General features: G+C 41.3%; 1 protein-coding gene across 1 annotated transcript in view; it reads left to right on the top strand.

Moving 5' to 3' along the window:
- The window catches only part of ero1a (endoplasmic reticulum oxidoreductase 1 alpha), a 28,302-nt gene extending 16,553 nt beyond the window's left edge, over window positions 1-11,749 (top strand). The window contains exons 4-15 of the mRNA XM_082955603.1: window positions 105-149; window positions 1,881-1,951; window positions 3,612-3,685; window positions 3,969-4,089; window positions 4,298-4,353; window positions 4,631-4,660; window positions 5,101-5,193; window positions 5,907-6,153; window positions 6,815-6,884; window positions 7,022-7,108; window positions 7,303-7,439; window positions 7,615-11,749. Coding sequence (XP_082811729.1) covers window positions 105-149; window positions 1,881-1,951; window positions 3,612-3,685; window positions 3,969-4,089; window positions 4,298-4,353; window positions 4,631-4,660; window positions 5,101-5,193; window positions 5,907-6,153; window positions 6,815-6,884; window positions 7,022-7,108; window positions 7,303-7,439; window positions 7,615-7,675 — 1,092 coding nt within the window. The 3' untranslated portion in view covers window positions 7,676-11,749. The remainder of the gene's footprint in view (window positions 1-104; window positions 150-1,880; window positions 1,952-3,611; window positions 3,686-3,968; window positions 4,090-4,297; window positions 4,354-4,630; window positions 4,661-5,100; window positions 5,194-5,906; window positions 6,154-6,814; window positions 6,885-7,021; window positions 7,109-7,302; window positions 7,440-7,614) is intronic.
- Window positions 11,750-12,957: the final 1,208 nt, after the last annotated feature.

The raw sequence follows: 12,957 nt of genomic DNA, 5'->3' as shown, positions 1-12,957 counted from the left end.
ATATATATATATATATATATATATATATATATATATGTGCATTTGGTCGGGTCGCCCATAAAGCTACATAGGGGACCTTTTAAGATTGTACTCATGTCCAACAGAATGAGGTCCCAGAGGGAATCAAAACAAATGGCCATCACAATAAGGTAATATGATTAAGAACTTTATGAAGGGGAATTATTTTAAATTAGGGTCATATCATATAGCTACTGTAGTGCACTTAGGCCATTTACAGTTGAAGTCGGAAGTTTACATACACTTAGGTTAGAATCATTAAAACTCATTTTTCAACCACTCCACAAATTTTTTGTTAACAAACTATAGTTTTGGCAAGTTGGTTAGGACATCTACTTTGTGCATGACACAAGTAATTTTTCCAACAATTGTTTACAGACAGATTATTTCACTATATCACAATTCCTGTGGGTCAGAAGTTTACATACACTAAGTTGACTGTGCCATTAAACAGCTTGGAAAATTCCAGAAAATTATGTCATGGCTTTAGAAGCTTCTGATAGGCTAATTGACATCATTTGAGTCAATTGGAGGTGTACCTGTGGATGTATTTCAAGGCCTACCTTCAAACTCAGTGCCTCTTTGCTTGACATCATGAGAAAATCAAAAGAAATCAGCCAAGACCTCAGAAATAAAAATTGTAGACCTCCACATGTCTGGTTCATCCTTGGGAGCAATTTCCTAACGCCTGAAGGTACCACGTTCATCTGTACAAACAATAGTACGCAAGTATAAACACCATGGGACCACGCAGCCACCCTACCGCTCAGGAAGGAGACGCGTTCTGTCTCCTAGAGATGAACATACTTTGGTGCGAAAAGTGCAAATCAATCCCAGAACAACAGCAAATTACCTTGTGAAGATGCTGGAGGAAACGGGTACAAAGTATCTATATCCACAGTAAAACGAGTCCTATATCGACATAACCTGAAAGGCCGCTCAGCAAGGAAGAAGCCACTGCTCCAAGACCGCCATAAAAAAGCCAGACTACGGTTTGCAACTGCACATGGGGACAAAGATCGTACTTTTTGGAGAAATGTCCTCTGGTCTGATGAAACAAAAATAGAACTGTTTGGAGGAAAAAGGGGGACGCTTGCAAGCTGAAGAACACCATCCCAACCGTGAAGCATAGGGGTGGCAGCATCATGTTGTGGGGATGGTTTGCTGCAGGAGGGACTGGTGCACTTCACAAAATAGATGGCATCATGAGGAAGCAAAATTATGTGGATATATTGAAGCAACATCTCAAGACATCAGTCAGGAAGTTAAAGCTTGGTCGCAAATGGGTCTTCCAAATGGACAATGACCCCAAGCATACTTCCAAAGTTGTGGCAAAATGGCTTAAGGACAACAAAGTCAAGGTATTGGAGTGGCCATCACAAAGTCCTGACCTCAATCCTATAGAAAATGTGTGGGCAGAACTGAAAAAGTGTGTGTGAGCAAGGAGGCCTACAAACCTGACTCAGTTACACCAGCTCTGTCAGGAGGAATGGGCCAAAATTCTTATTGTGGAAGGCTACCCAAAACGTTTGACCCAAGTTAAACACTTTAAAGGCAATGTTACCAAATACTAATTGAGTGTATGTAAACTTCTGACCCACTGGGAATGTGATGAAAGAAATAAATGCTGAAATAAATCTTTCTCTCTTATTATTCTGACATTTCACATTCTTAAAATAAAGTGGTGATCCTAATTGACCTAAGACAGGGATTTTTTACTAGGATTAAAAGTCAGGAATTGTGAAAAACTGAGTTTAAATGTATTTGGATAAGGTGTATGTTAACTTCTGACTTCAACTGTAAATGTGCTAAAACAGTTGAACTACGTTTGTATGTGTCTGTGTCTCTGTGTATGCGTGCAGTACTCAGCTGAAGCAAACAACCAGGAGTGTGAGAAGGCTGAGACGCTTGGAGCAGTGGACAGCTCCCTCAGGTAAGGTACGAGTTCTATGAAGAGTCTGATGTAGCAATTAGGCAGCCGCCTATGGCGGCAGATTGACGAGGGTGGCATTTTATGAGCTAAACTGACCAAGACGCACCTCCAACAACAAATAAAATCTCACATAATTCTTCCCAAAAACAATGACAATTTCTCTCAAAAAGCATATGGGCTTTCTAGGTGAGCACTGATGCCGCTCTGTGATAAACAGTGCCAACTTTGTCAAAGGCACAAAATATTTTGCTTGTCCATTCCCAGCGTGCCACTCCAGGGTGCTGTTGGACAGACTAATCGCTGCGGCACTCTACCAACGTTTCATCAAAAACATAATCGAACATAAAACATGTAGCAGATATAATCTATCCTATGTGGTATTTTCTGTAGCCTACAGACTGGAGATAAAATGTATGATAATGTAATTAAACTGACACTTTTTACATCATGCAGGTTTCTCCGTTCAAATAGCGACCAATAATAAAAAATGCGCTGGGCCTTACAAGTGGTGCAGCGGTCTAAGGCACTGCATCGCAGTGCTGTGAGGCATCAATACAGACCCGGGTTCGATCCCAGGATGTGTCACAACCGGCCGTGACCGGAAGTCCCGTAGGGCAGCACACAATTGGCTCAGAGTTGTCCGGGTTGGGGGAGGGTTTGGCCAGGGGGTTTTACTTGCCTTATCGCGCTCTAGCAGCTCCTTGTGGGGGGCCAGGCGCCTGCAGGCTGACTTCCGGTCATCATTTGAACGGTGTTTCCTCAGGCACATTGGTGCAGCTGGCTTCCTGGTTAAGCCGGCGGGTGTTAAGAAACTCTGTTTGGCGGGTCATGTTTCGGAGGACGCATGACTCGCCCTGCGTCTCTCCCGAGACCGTTAGGGAGTTGCAGCTATGAGACAAGATCGTAATTGGATTGCAATTGGATATTACAAAATTGGGGTGAAAAGTGGGTAAAATACAACCAAAAAAAAGCATAATGCGCTGACATGTTAACAATCAACATATTTTAAAACCAGGTCAAAGTAAAATTGACAATATGGAATGGACAATCAGGCTACTTACAACTGCTGTCCAGGAGTTTCATCCTGTGTGCAAATTGTCATGACCAGTGGGTTTCAAGTTTGTATCTGTACATTTTTGACGAGCAAAAATAATATACTTCTGAATTTCCCGCTGTGTAAACACATTGATTCTCAATGCAAATAGGCTCAGGATAACTCCTGATAGAGTTGGGTAGCTGATATTCAGAGCTTAAATAGTCATTGTGATTAGTCACAGTAATCAGGACTAATTATGTCGATGCAACTGCCTGTTACAAATGGTAGTCCTACCACATGGATGGGCATTCATACAATTATATTGCAGGCCAACGCTGTAGGCTACACCCCAGTAAGCACAGACCGACATCTTTTGAGCGTAGATTCTGGACCAAATCTGACCCAATCATCTTTTCAACTTTCATTCAGAACCGAAAAGGAACCTGATTTCAACATCTGGAAAATACGTATTTTGGTTATTGGGACTATTGTAGTTTTGCGGAAAGCAGCTATTTTTTTTTGTCTCTCCTAGGGCGGCAGAACGGCCAGGACCGGGCCTGATACTACTTCATCCCTTGTGTTGGATCAATAGCTTGACATCCTTGTGGTTGTTTCTCTGTGCAGTAAGGAGACCAGGCAGGCCCTCCTGGAATGGAACAAGCATGATGACGAGGCAGAGCGATTCTGTGTGATTGATGGTAAGTAAGCTAACCATGTTCTCTTCTCAGTGAAGGATTTTGTAGAATTTCAATATTTTGAATGTTAAACTTGTCCAAATATCTGTGAAGGACAGCTAGACTTAACATTATTTGTGCCTGAGGCAACAGCCTTTCATTCAAGAGGGATGTTACATCTTCCATCCTCTTAGCATCCTCTTGTGCTGTAGGCTACAGTATCCTGTAGTAGGCTGCAGTATGGTAGAACAGATGCAACAGACTCATCCTCTTTATGAAGGTTCATTCATACGCTGTTTATTCTAAGATGAGGAGTCTCCTGATTCCCAGTATGTGGATCTACTGCTAAATCCAGAGCGCTTCACTGGATACAAGGGGCCAGAGGCCTGGCAAATCTGGAACAGCATCTATGAGGAGAACTGCTTCAAGTAAGACTTGGTTACACTTTATAATAACTTTCATGAATAAGTCATTATAAATGCTTTATGCATGTCATACATGCTTATGAGTTGTAATGCTTATAAATGTTCATAAATGCTTCCCTTGGATGTGAATCAGTTGCCACTTAAACAATGAAATGGCATTGCAATTTAGATTTTGGATGTTAACAGTAGGCTACAATATGATTTTCCTCAGACCATACACTGTGAAGCGACCTCTAAATCCTATGGTATCTTACAGTGGTAAGTCCACCTGATTTACCCACTGTAGTAATTCCATAATCTTCAAATGCAATAATTAGCTTTAAAGAATAAGTTAAAATTGATCTAAGTGTCAAGAATATACAGTATATATTTTGTATTGCAAGTTGCAACCAAAGATTTTCATTGATCTTTTATTGTTTCATTCCACCTACAGGAACTGATGGTAAGGATCATGTTGTTTACAATTATAGTTATTTTGGACCATGGAATGTTTGTTCATTGAGCTCAATGAGTATCCCATAAAATGAATAATCTCATGTCTTTGCAGGGAAGACATTTTACAGTTGGCTGGATGGTAAGCAGTGAAACACTTGTAACATTGACCAAAACCCCTTCTTAACTGTTGTCAGGAGAGCGGCAGGTAGTCTAGCAGTTAGAGAGGTTCGAATCCCAGAGCTGACAAGGTGACAAATCTGCCGATGTGCCCCTGATCAAGGCACTTAACGCTAATTGCTCTGGATAAGAGCGTCTGTCAATTACTAAAATGTAAATCAATGACGTCCACTCATTGTCCTATGAATATTATGAAGCACAATGTTCTGATACATATTTACCCCTTTCACACTATTGTTCTGTGCCGAGCTGTCTTGGTTACCGTGCTAGAAAAGGACAATGAGAAAATAAAATATTGGAGCCAGCACAGTGCGGTTGAAGTCAACATGATAGTGTGAAAAGGACTGCTAGGTTGACTGACCAATGAGCCTCAGTTGTCTATCATCCCCGATATCCTCCCAGGCCAGTGTGTGGAAAAGAGGGCTTTCTTTAGGCTCGTCTCTGGGCTCCACTCTAGCATCAACATACACCTGAGTGCCCGGTACCTCCTAGATGGTGAGTCTCTCTCTCTCACTCACTCACTCACTCACTCACTCACTCACTCACTCACTCACTCACTCACTCACTCACTCACTCACTCACAAAGAGGAAGCTGGTTGGTACACTACATGACCAAAATAATGTGGACACCTGCTCGTCGAACATCTTATTACAAACTCATGGGCATTAATATGGAGTTGGTCCCTCCTTTGCTGCTATAACAGCCTCCACTCTTCTGGGAAGACTTTCCACTAGATGTTGGAACATTGCTGCTGGGACTTGCTTCCATTCAGCCACAAGAGCATTAGTGAGGTCAGGCACTGATGTTGGGCAATTAAGCCTGGCTTGCAGTCAGTGTTCCAATTCATCCCAAAGATGTTCGATGGAGTTGCATGTTGACTAGATTAACTGTTATGCCTATAGCATATTTACTTTTCACCTCTTTATATCTGCAATGGGAATATAAAATGGGAATATGTATTACAATATGTCCATTGATGAGGGATGTATCAAAGAACCTGCACAGAAACATCTGCTAGCCCCAACCCCCTCCCCCCTAGACAGATAGATCTGAGAGGATTGGACAAGATGTAAGCAAGCCTATCTGAGGGCAAGGTGGCACTATACTGATTTAAATCAAATCCTCTCAGATCTCTACAAGTGTCCAGGGGGTATGGGCAAGTGGTTGTTTCTGGACAGGGCCAAAGTCTCACCTCCTTCCTCCTCAGACAACTGGTTCCAGAAGAAGTGGGGTCACAACGTCTCTGAGTTCCAACAACGTTTCGATGCCCAGCTGACCAACGGCGAGGGCCCAAAGAGGCTGCGCAACCTCTACTTCCTCTACCTGATCGAGCTGCGTGCCCTGGCCAAAGTCCTGCCTCTTCTCCAGCGCCCCTCCTTCCAGCTGTACACTGGCCAACCCACCCAGGACCGACAACACAAACGCGTGCTCCTAGAGCTCCTCCAGGTGGCCAAGTGAGTGTACTGCAGGCAAAGAATTACTGGGTCAATGCAATTATGTAAAACACTAAGCAGAATGTATAAATATGTATTTGGTCATAGTCCAGATGAATTAACAGTATATTGACACCATGTTAAACAAACAAAGTCATACTATAGCAGGGTTTGCCATCTGGTGGACCGAATTTTGCCCACGGGTGGTTTTATTTGGCCCCCCAAGTTTTCTGAGAAAAAATTTACATTTTTGTAAAACTTTTGTTGGCCATAAAAGACGGTAAAAACAACAGGAAATCAGTTTCAAGTGATTTTCATTCAAGAAATCTCTTCCTAAGTCTTCTCACGCATAATATAGACATATGATCATATACAAATGTAAGCAAGGTTTGAAATTGTTTTAGTCAAACATTATATCGGTTTGGCTTCTTGCGGTCAATTTGCAATCTAGAAATTATTTTCCGGCCCCCCGAACATCTGCTCAAGAAAAAATCGTCCCACAGCTGAATCTAGTTGATGATCAATGTACTATAGGGTATTATTCATGCAGTCTTCATAAGCACTCCATATATGCTTCATAAATAATGTATAAGCAAAAATCATATTACATAAAAGCTGATGTACTCTAAAAGGTACCTGCTTGTGTTGTATCATCGCAGTGAAAAACTCTAACACCCCTCAGGTCTTTCCCTTTGCACTTTGACGAGACGTCTCTGTTTGCTGGAAATAAGGAGGAAGCTGCCAATCTCAAGGTCAGTATGCTATAGGCCTACAGTATATTACTCTTAGAACACATTGAACTCTATGGACGTTATGTAGTCATGTCTGTTGAACTACTATCTGTGCTTTTCTTTCTGTTGTAATTTCTCTTTCTTTTCATTGACATCAGGAGGATTTCAGGCTGACCTTCCGCAACATCTCCAGGATCATGGACTGTGTGGGCTGCTTTAAGTGCAGGCTCTGGGGCAAACTACAGGCGAGTGAACAGGAGTCCTCTTAACTCTTTGTGTGTGATATTTGACTGCTCAGACATTTGTGGTGATACAAAGATCTATTTTAGTTAGTGAGGTAATATTGTTATTGTATTGTAGACACCTTGACCAATGTAGAGGGATTGAGGTGACTTAGGTTGTTATGAATGCTATAAGTATGCACTCTCACTCCATGCAGACTCAGGGGTTAGGCACAGCCCTGAAGATCTTGTTTTCCGAGCGACAGATCGAGGCTCTGCCCAAATCCAGCAGCGCCCGGCTCACTTTCCAGCTCAGTCGCCAAGAGATAGTGTCTCTCCTCAATGCCTTTGGAAGGTACAATAGTTCCTGGCATAGAACTAGATATACTAGAAAAGACATGCCAGTTCAAATCAACATGAAATCTCTGGCCCCCACTTCTTTTAACTTTCAACCACTCTTAACTCTACTCAAACCCATTTCATACAGGAACTTCACTGTGTAAATAAAAGGTTTACATTTTGTTTTTCAGGATTTCAACCAGCATCAGAGAGTTGGAGAACTTCCGATCACTGCTGTCTAAGGTCCGGTAGCCTGAACCCACACGTCCCTACAGAGAGCCACATACCCACAAAAGAATAACCAGGCTGATTTAGAAATGATTCAAAATACAACAGCATCAGCATGTAGCTGGGGTGTTTGGGGCTGCTGAAAGACACAAGTGAAAGTCCTGACAAGTGACTTACAAGGGATCTAACTAAACAAATAAAGGAACATGGGCCGTAGCCAATCCCCTTTGAGCTACTTGCCAATAAGGGTGTTTTCACAGTTTTGATCTACAGTTGAAATCAGTTACATTGTTTTTTAAAATTTGTTCCGGTTGGTTTCACATGCGGGTCACAAATGTCAAACGAACTAAAATTCCTAAACAAATCCACCTGTCCATTCAAGGCATAGTTGTTTTGGACAAAAATGCTCACGTTTAATCAATCTGATTATCATGAAGCATCACTGTGTATCCCAATCTTCATATAGTTTTTTTCTTCCAAAAACATACGGGAGGAAACAACGCAATCCCTGCTCTAACTGCTACGTGAATTGACAATATTCAGTAGTTTATATCCCCGGTATAGTATGGAACGCTGTTTGCGTCTTTGCGTGTCAAAAAAGATACACGTCAAATAAGGTTTTAAAGTCACACGTCAAATAACAGTTTAATTGTAGAATGTTGTGTTGGACCGCAACTTCTGGTATTCTTCAGTTCATGAAAAGAAATAGCTAGCCAGCTACTAAACCCTCTGGCCCAAAGCTAACGTTATAAGCAGCCAGCTAGCTTCATGGGGCTCGACCGTACCGGGTTATGTGTTATGAAGCTAGCCACAATAACGATTAGGCACAATATTGGAATTTGCTGTTTGCCTTTTTGAAAGTGATGCAGAAGGTTACAATTGGTGGAATCCTGCCTTATTTAGACTAGATAATGTCAAACAAGGTTGGAATGTGAAGCAACGAAATGGGGTGTCAGTTTACTTGGTGACACCCACAGAACACAACTGTGAAGAGTTTACGCAAATATTAGGGTTGTAGCTCTTATCGTGGGACTGTGACTGTGTGAAAGCACCTCCCAGTCAGCCTATTGTGTGTATTGACATTCATTTTGCACTGTACAGCTTTACCTAAGGATTGGGGATCAATGAAATGGGGTATCAGTCTACTCAATACCCAAGACATTTTTTCCCAACGTCCTCCTCAGAGTTATCAGACTTGTTTTTCCTCTGGAATAGTGTTCAATACACAGGTTGATTCACAGTTCTTCCAGAGTCCCACAATAAGAGCAACGACACTAATGTTCTCTGGGTGTCACTGAGTAGACTGATATCCCATATCATTGATCCACAATCCATAGGTAAGGCTAGTGGTTACAGCGTTGGGCCAGTAACCGAATGGTTGCTAGATCGAATCCCCAAGCTGCCAAGGTAAAAAATCTGTCGTTCTGCCCCTGACCAAGGCAGTTAACCCACTGTTCCTAGGCCATCATTGTAAATAAGAATTTGTTCTTAACTGACTTGCCTAGTTAAATAAAGGTTATATATAAAATGCTGTACAGTGAAATAAGTATGCCCCTAATGCAATTCTAAAGTCTAATACATCCAGTGTGAATTAAACAGATTTGTCTTTTGTTGTTTGCATATAACATTTCAACCTCGTTTAGCATGATCTATTCAATTACGTCATAATTCTACTATTTGTATTCATTTGCATCACTGTCAATGACACTTATTTTGAAGGCTAACCGCAAAGTCCACTATTGTGGCTAGCGTCACATAGATGGGTCCGACCACCATTAATCAAATAAGAACTGTCTTATAAATTAGAGTTATTTTAGATGACAGCTAGCTAACTATAGCTACTGAAACAGATTGTCGTTATGCTATGTTTTTGGGGAAGAACATTGTTTGCATCCATGAGCTAGCTAGCTTTTTTTATGACTAGCACTGTAGGTGCGCGAGACAAGTTTACCAGCATCATAGCATGTGTATCGATGAATCGTTGTGACATATGAGTGATAGAGTAATCAATGTGTAATAACTACGTACAAAAATTATGAACGCGTTAAATGTATGTGACGTGCAGTTATATTCAGGTCCTGATTGGTCAACAAGCTTATTTGACACGTCAAATAGTGTTATTTGACGTGTATCTTTTTTTGACATGCAAAGACCCAAACGGTGTTCCATAGTATAGCCCTCTCTCCACTAATCTGCATCGGATGCGCTCATAAATGCGCTGCTACTCAGCGAATGTTTCAGAAATACAAAGTTATGATGCTGCGTGGATTTCATCAAATGGTCGCAGTCACACAACCATTAATACTGCGCGACTCTGGTTATTTTCCTGTGTTTGGTCTGGACTGCGTTCTCGCCTACAGCGAACCGCGCCACAGTACGAATTGAATCGGGAAAAACCGCTCCAAACCAATTGGGTGTGAAAGCCCCCTTAGAGTATTAGGTTTTTAAAAAAACGTTGCACCGTTTTGCTTCCAGTACCTTTTCACAATGGGTTTATTGGCGAGTGGTTGACTACGTTATCCTCAAACATTTTGCACACTACATATGTAAAACGCGTTGACCATTGATATAATGTGTACACTCCTCAGGGCTTTTCTATGTGCTGTAAGGCAACTGAATGTAATGGGATGTTTTCTATGAGTGAAAAAATAAACATTGGCGTGTCCTACATCATCTACATAAAGAGTGCCCACCCTTTTGTGAGGGAAAATGTAATATACAAATGAAAGTGGCACATATCTCTTATTGCTGTAAGAGTAAATAGCTTTGTCTGAGTCAGAAAGGCCCCTATCTCCTGTAGCAGCTTGATGAACAAGTACACCCGCTGGTCCGGACACTAGTCTATCACAGGGCCTTATGCTGAGTACCAAGTAGAGAGCCATCAGGTCCTATTTCTTGAGACTCTGGGATGCTGGCCTTCTAGGCAGAGTTGCAAAGAAAAAAACATATCTCAGACTGGCCATAAAAATAAAAGATTAAGATGGTCAAAAGAACACAGACACTGGACAGAGGAACTCTGCCTCGAAAGCCAGCACCCCGGAATCGGCTCTTCACTGTTGACGTCGAGACTAGTGTTTTGCGGGTACTATTTAATGAAGCTGCCAGTTGAGGACTTGTGAGGCATCTGTTTCTCAAACTAGACACTAATGTACTTGTCCTCTTGCTCAGTTGTGCACCGTGGCCTCCCACTCCTCTTTCTATTCTGGTTAAAGCCAGTTTGCACTGTTCTGCGAAGGGAGTAGTACACAGCATTGTACGAGATCTTCAGTTTCTGGGCAGTTTCTCGCATGGAATAGCCTTAATTTCTCAGAACAAGAATAGACTGACAGAGTTTCAGAAGAAAGTTCTTTGTTTCTGGCCATTTTGAGCCTGTAATTGAACTCACAAATGCTGATACTCCAGATACTCAACTAGTCTAAAGAAGCCCAGTTTTATTGCTTCTTTAATCAGGACAACAGTTTTCAGCTGTGCTAACATAATTGCAAAAGGGTTTTCTAATGATCAATTAGCCTTTTAAAATGATAAACTTGGATTAGCTAACACAACGTGCCATTGGAACACAGGAGTGATGGTTGCTGATAATGGGCCTCTGTACGCCTATGTAGATATTCCATTAAAGAACCTGCCGTTTCCAGCTACAACAGTCATTTACAACATTAACAATGTCTACACTGTATTTCTGATCAATTTGATGTTATTTTAAAATCGACAAAAAATGTGCTTTTTAAAATTATTGGGACAGTGACACATTTGTCGTTTTGACTCTGTACTCCAGCACTTTGGATTTGTAGTGATACAATAACTGAGGATAAAGTGCAGACTTACAGCTTTCATTTGAGGGTATTTTAATCCATATCGAGTGAACAGTTTTGAAATTACAGTACTTTTTGTACATAGTCCGTCCACCTCCCCATGTTATGGGACACAAGTATTGGGAGAAATTGTGTATTAAAGTAGTAAAGGGTTAAGTATTTGGTCCCATATTCCTAGCACACAATGATTACATTAAGCTTGTGACACTACAAACTTGTTGGATGCAGTTTGTTTTGTGTTTTGATTATTTTGTGCCCAATAAATAGAAATTAATGGTTAATAATATATTGTGTCATTTTGGAGTCACTTGTATTGAAAGAGTACAAAGTTTCTAAACAGTTCTACATTAGTGTGGATGCTACCATGATTACGGATAATACTGAATAATGATAGGTGAGAAAGTTAAGACACACAAAAGTGACACCATACTGTACATTAGTTACCATTCATTTATATTGGGCACAAAATAATCTGAAACAACACAAACCAATACAAACAGCAAATGCATCCAACCCATATAGAGTCAAAAGCTTGATGTGGTCAATGGTATGTGACCAAATACTTCACTTTTTACTACTTTAAAACATGTGAATTTGTCCCAATGCACTTTAACCTCCCATAGGCATTGTATAATGTGAAGTCCAAGGTGCTGCAGTACAAATCCAAAACTGAAAATGTGTCACTGTCCCAATACTTTTGGAGCTCACTGTACTTTACTAGCGCATTCACCAGTGCAAACATTTGTTTTTCACCAGTACACAAACACATTTTTTTTATAATGCATTCCACTGTTCCAAGTGACGCAAATGCTGGCTTTGATAACACTGACACGCTTAGGAATCCTTGTGAATATTGGTAAAGGCAGAAGGTTGTTGATTATGGATAAACTGTGAATCAACATCAGCTGAATAAGAAGTAACTCTGTGAAGTCAACTTGATCCCAAGTGTTTCTGGATCAGAGAGGAATGGGAATACAACGGTGGATTGAAAGGCCGTCTTCTCTGTCAAAACACACCGGAGCTCGAGCCCGTATTCAATCAGTCGAGGAGGGTTCAGCCAAGACACAAAACCCGATTTTAGACGTCCAGTCGTCCACAGAGGAGAGAACTATGTGAGCGGTTAACGTTGGTCAGTATTTAGGAATGCAAACCGTTAACACCACACCGGTTATGGTTGGCACCATCAGAGAAAGTGGTCGATTTTATATTTATGGTTGATTTATCAGTCGCAGTGACAACCAGAGGCTTCTTGAGCCTTGCGAACTGGGTAGTCTTCATTAGGCACAGAAGAATGCACACCAAAACGGGATGAAACTACCTGGACATCCAATAAGAAATGCTCATTTTCATTTTTCAGTTGCAAAACAATTTAAAACATCCATTACATGTCCTAATTAACGCAACCCTGCTTTGCTCTTTTTCTACGTATTGTGCTCTTGAATGCAGCCTCTCGTTCTGTAGGGGACACCTGTTTTATACTGTTTTCAAATGAGG

This window comes from Salmo salar, chromosome 09 (genome assembly GCF_965601325.2).
Source record: "Salmo salar chromosome 09, fSalSal1, whole genome shotgun sequence".
In the NCBI taxonomy this organism is placed as follows: Eukaryota; Metazoa; Chordata; class Actinopteri; order Salmoniformes; family Salmonidae; genus Salmo; species Salmo salar.
This window is presented reverse-complemented; position numbering and strand designations above follow the sequence as displayed.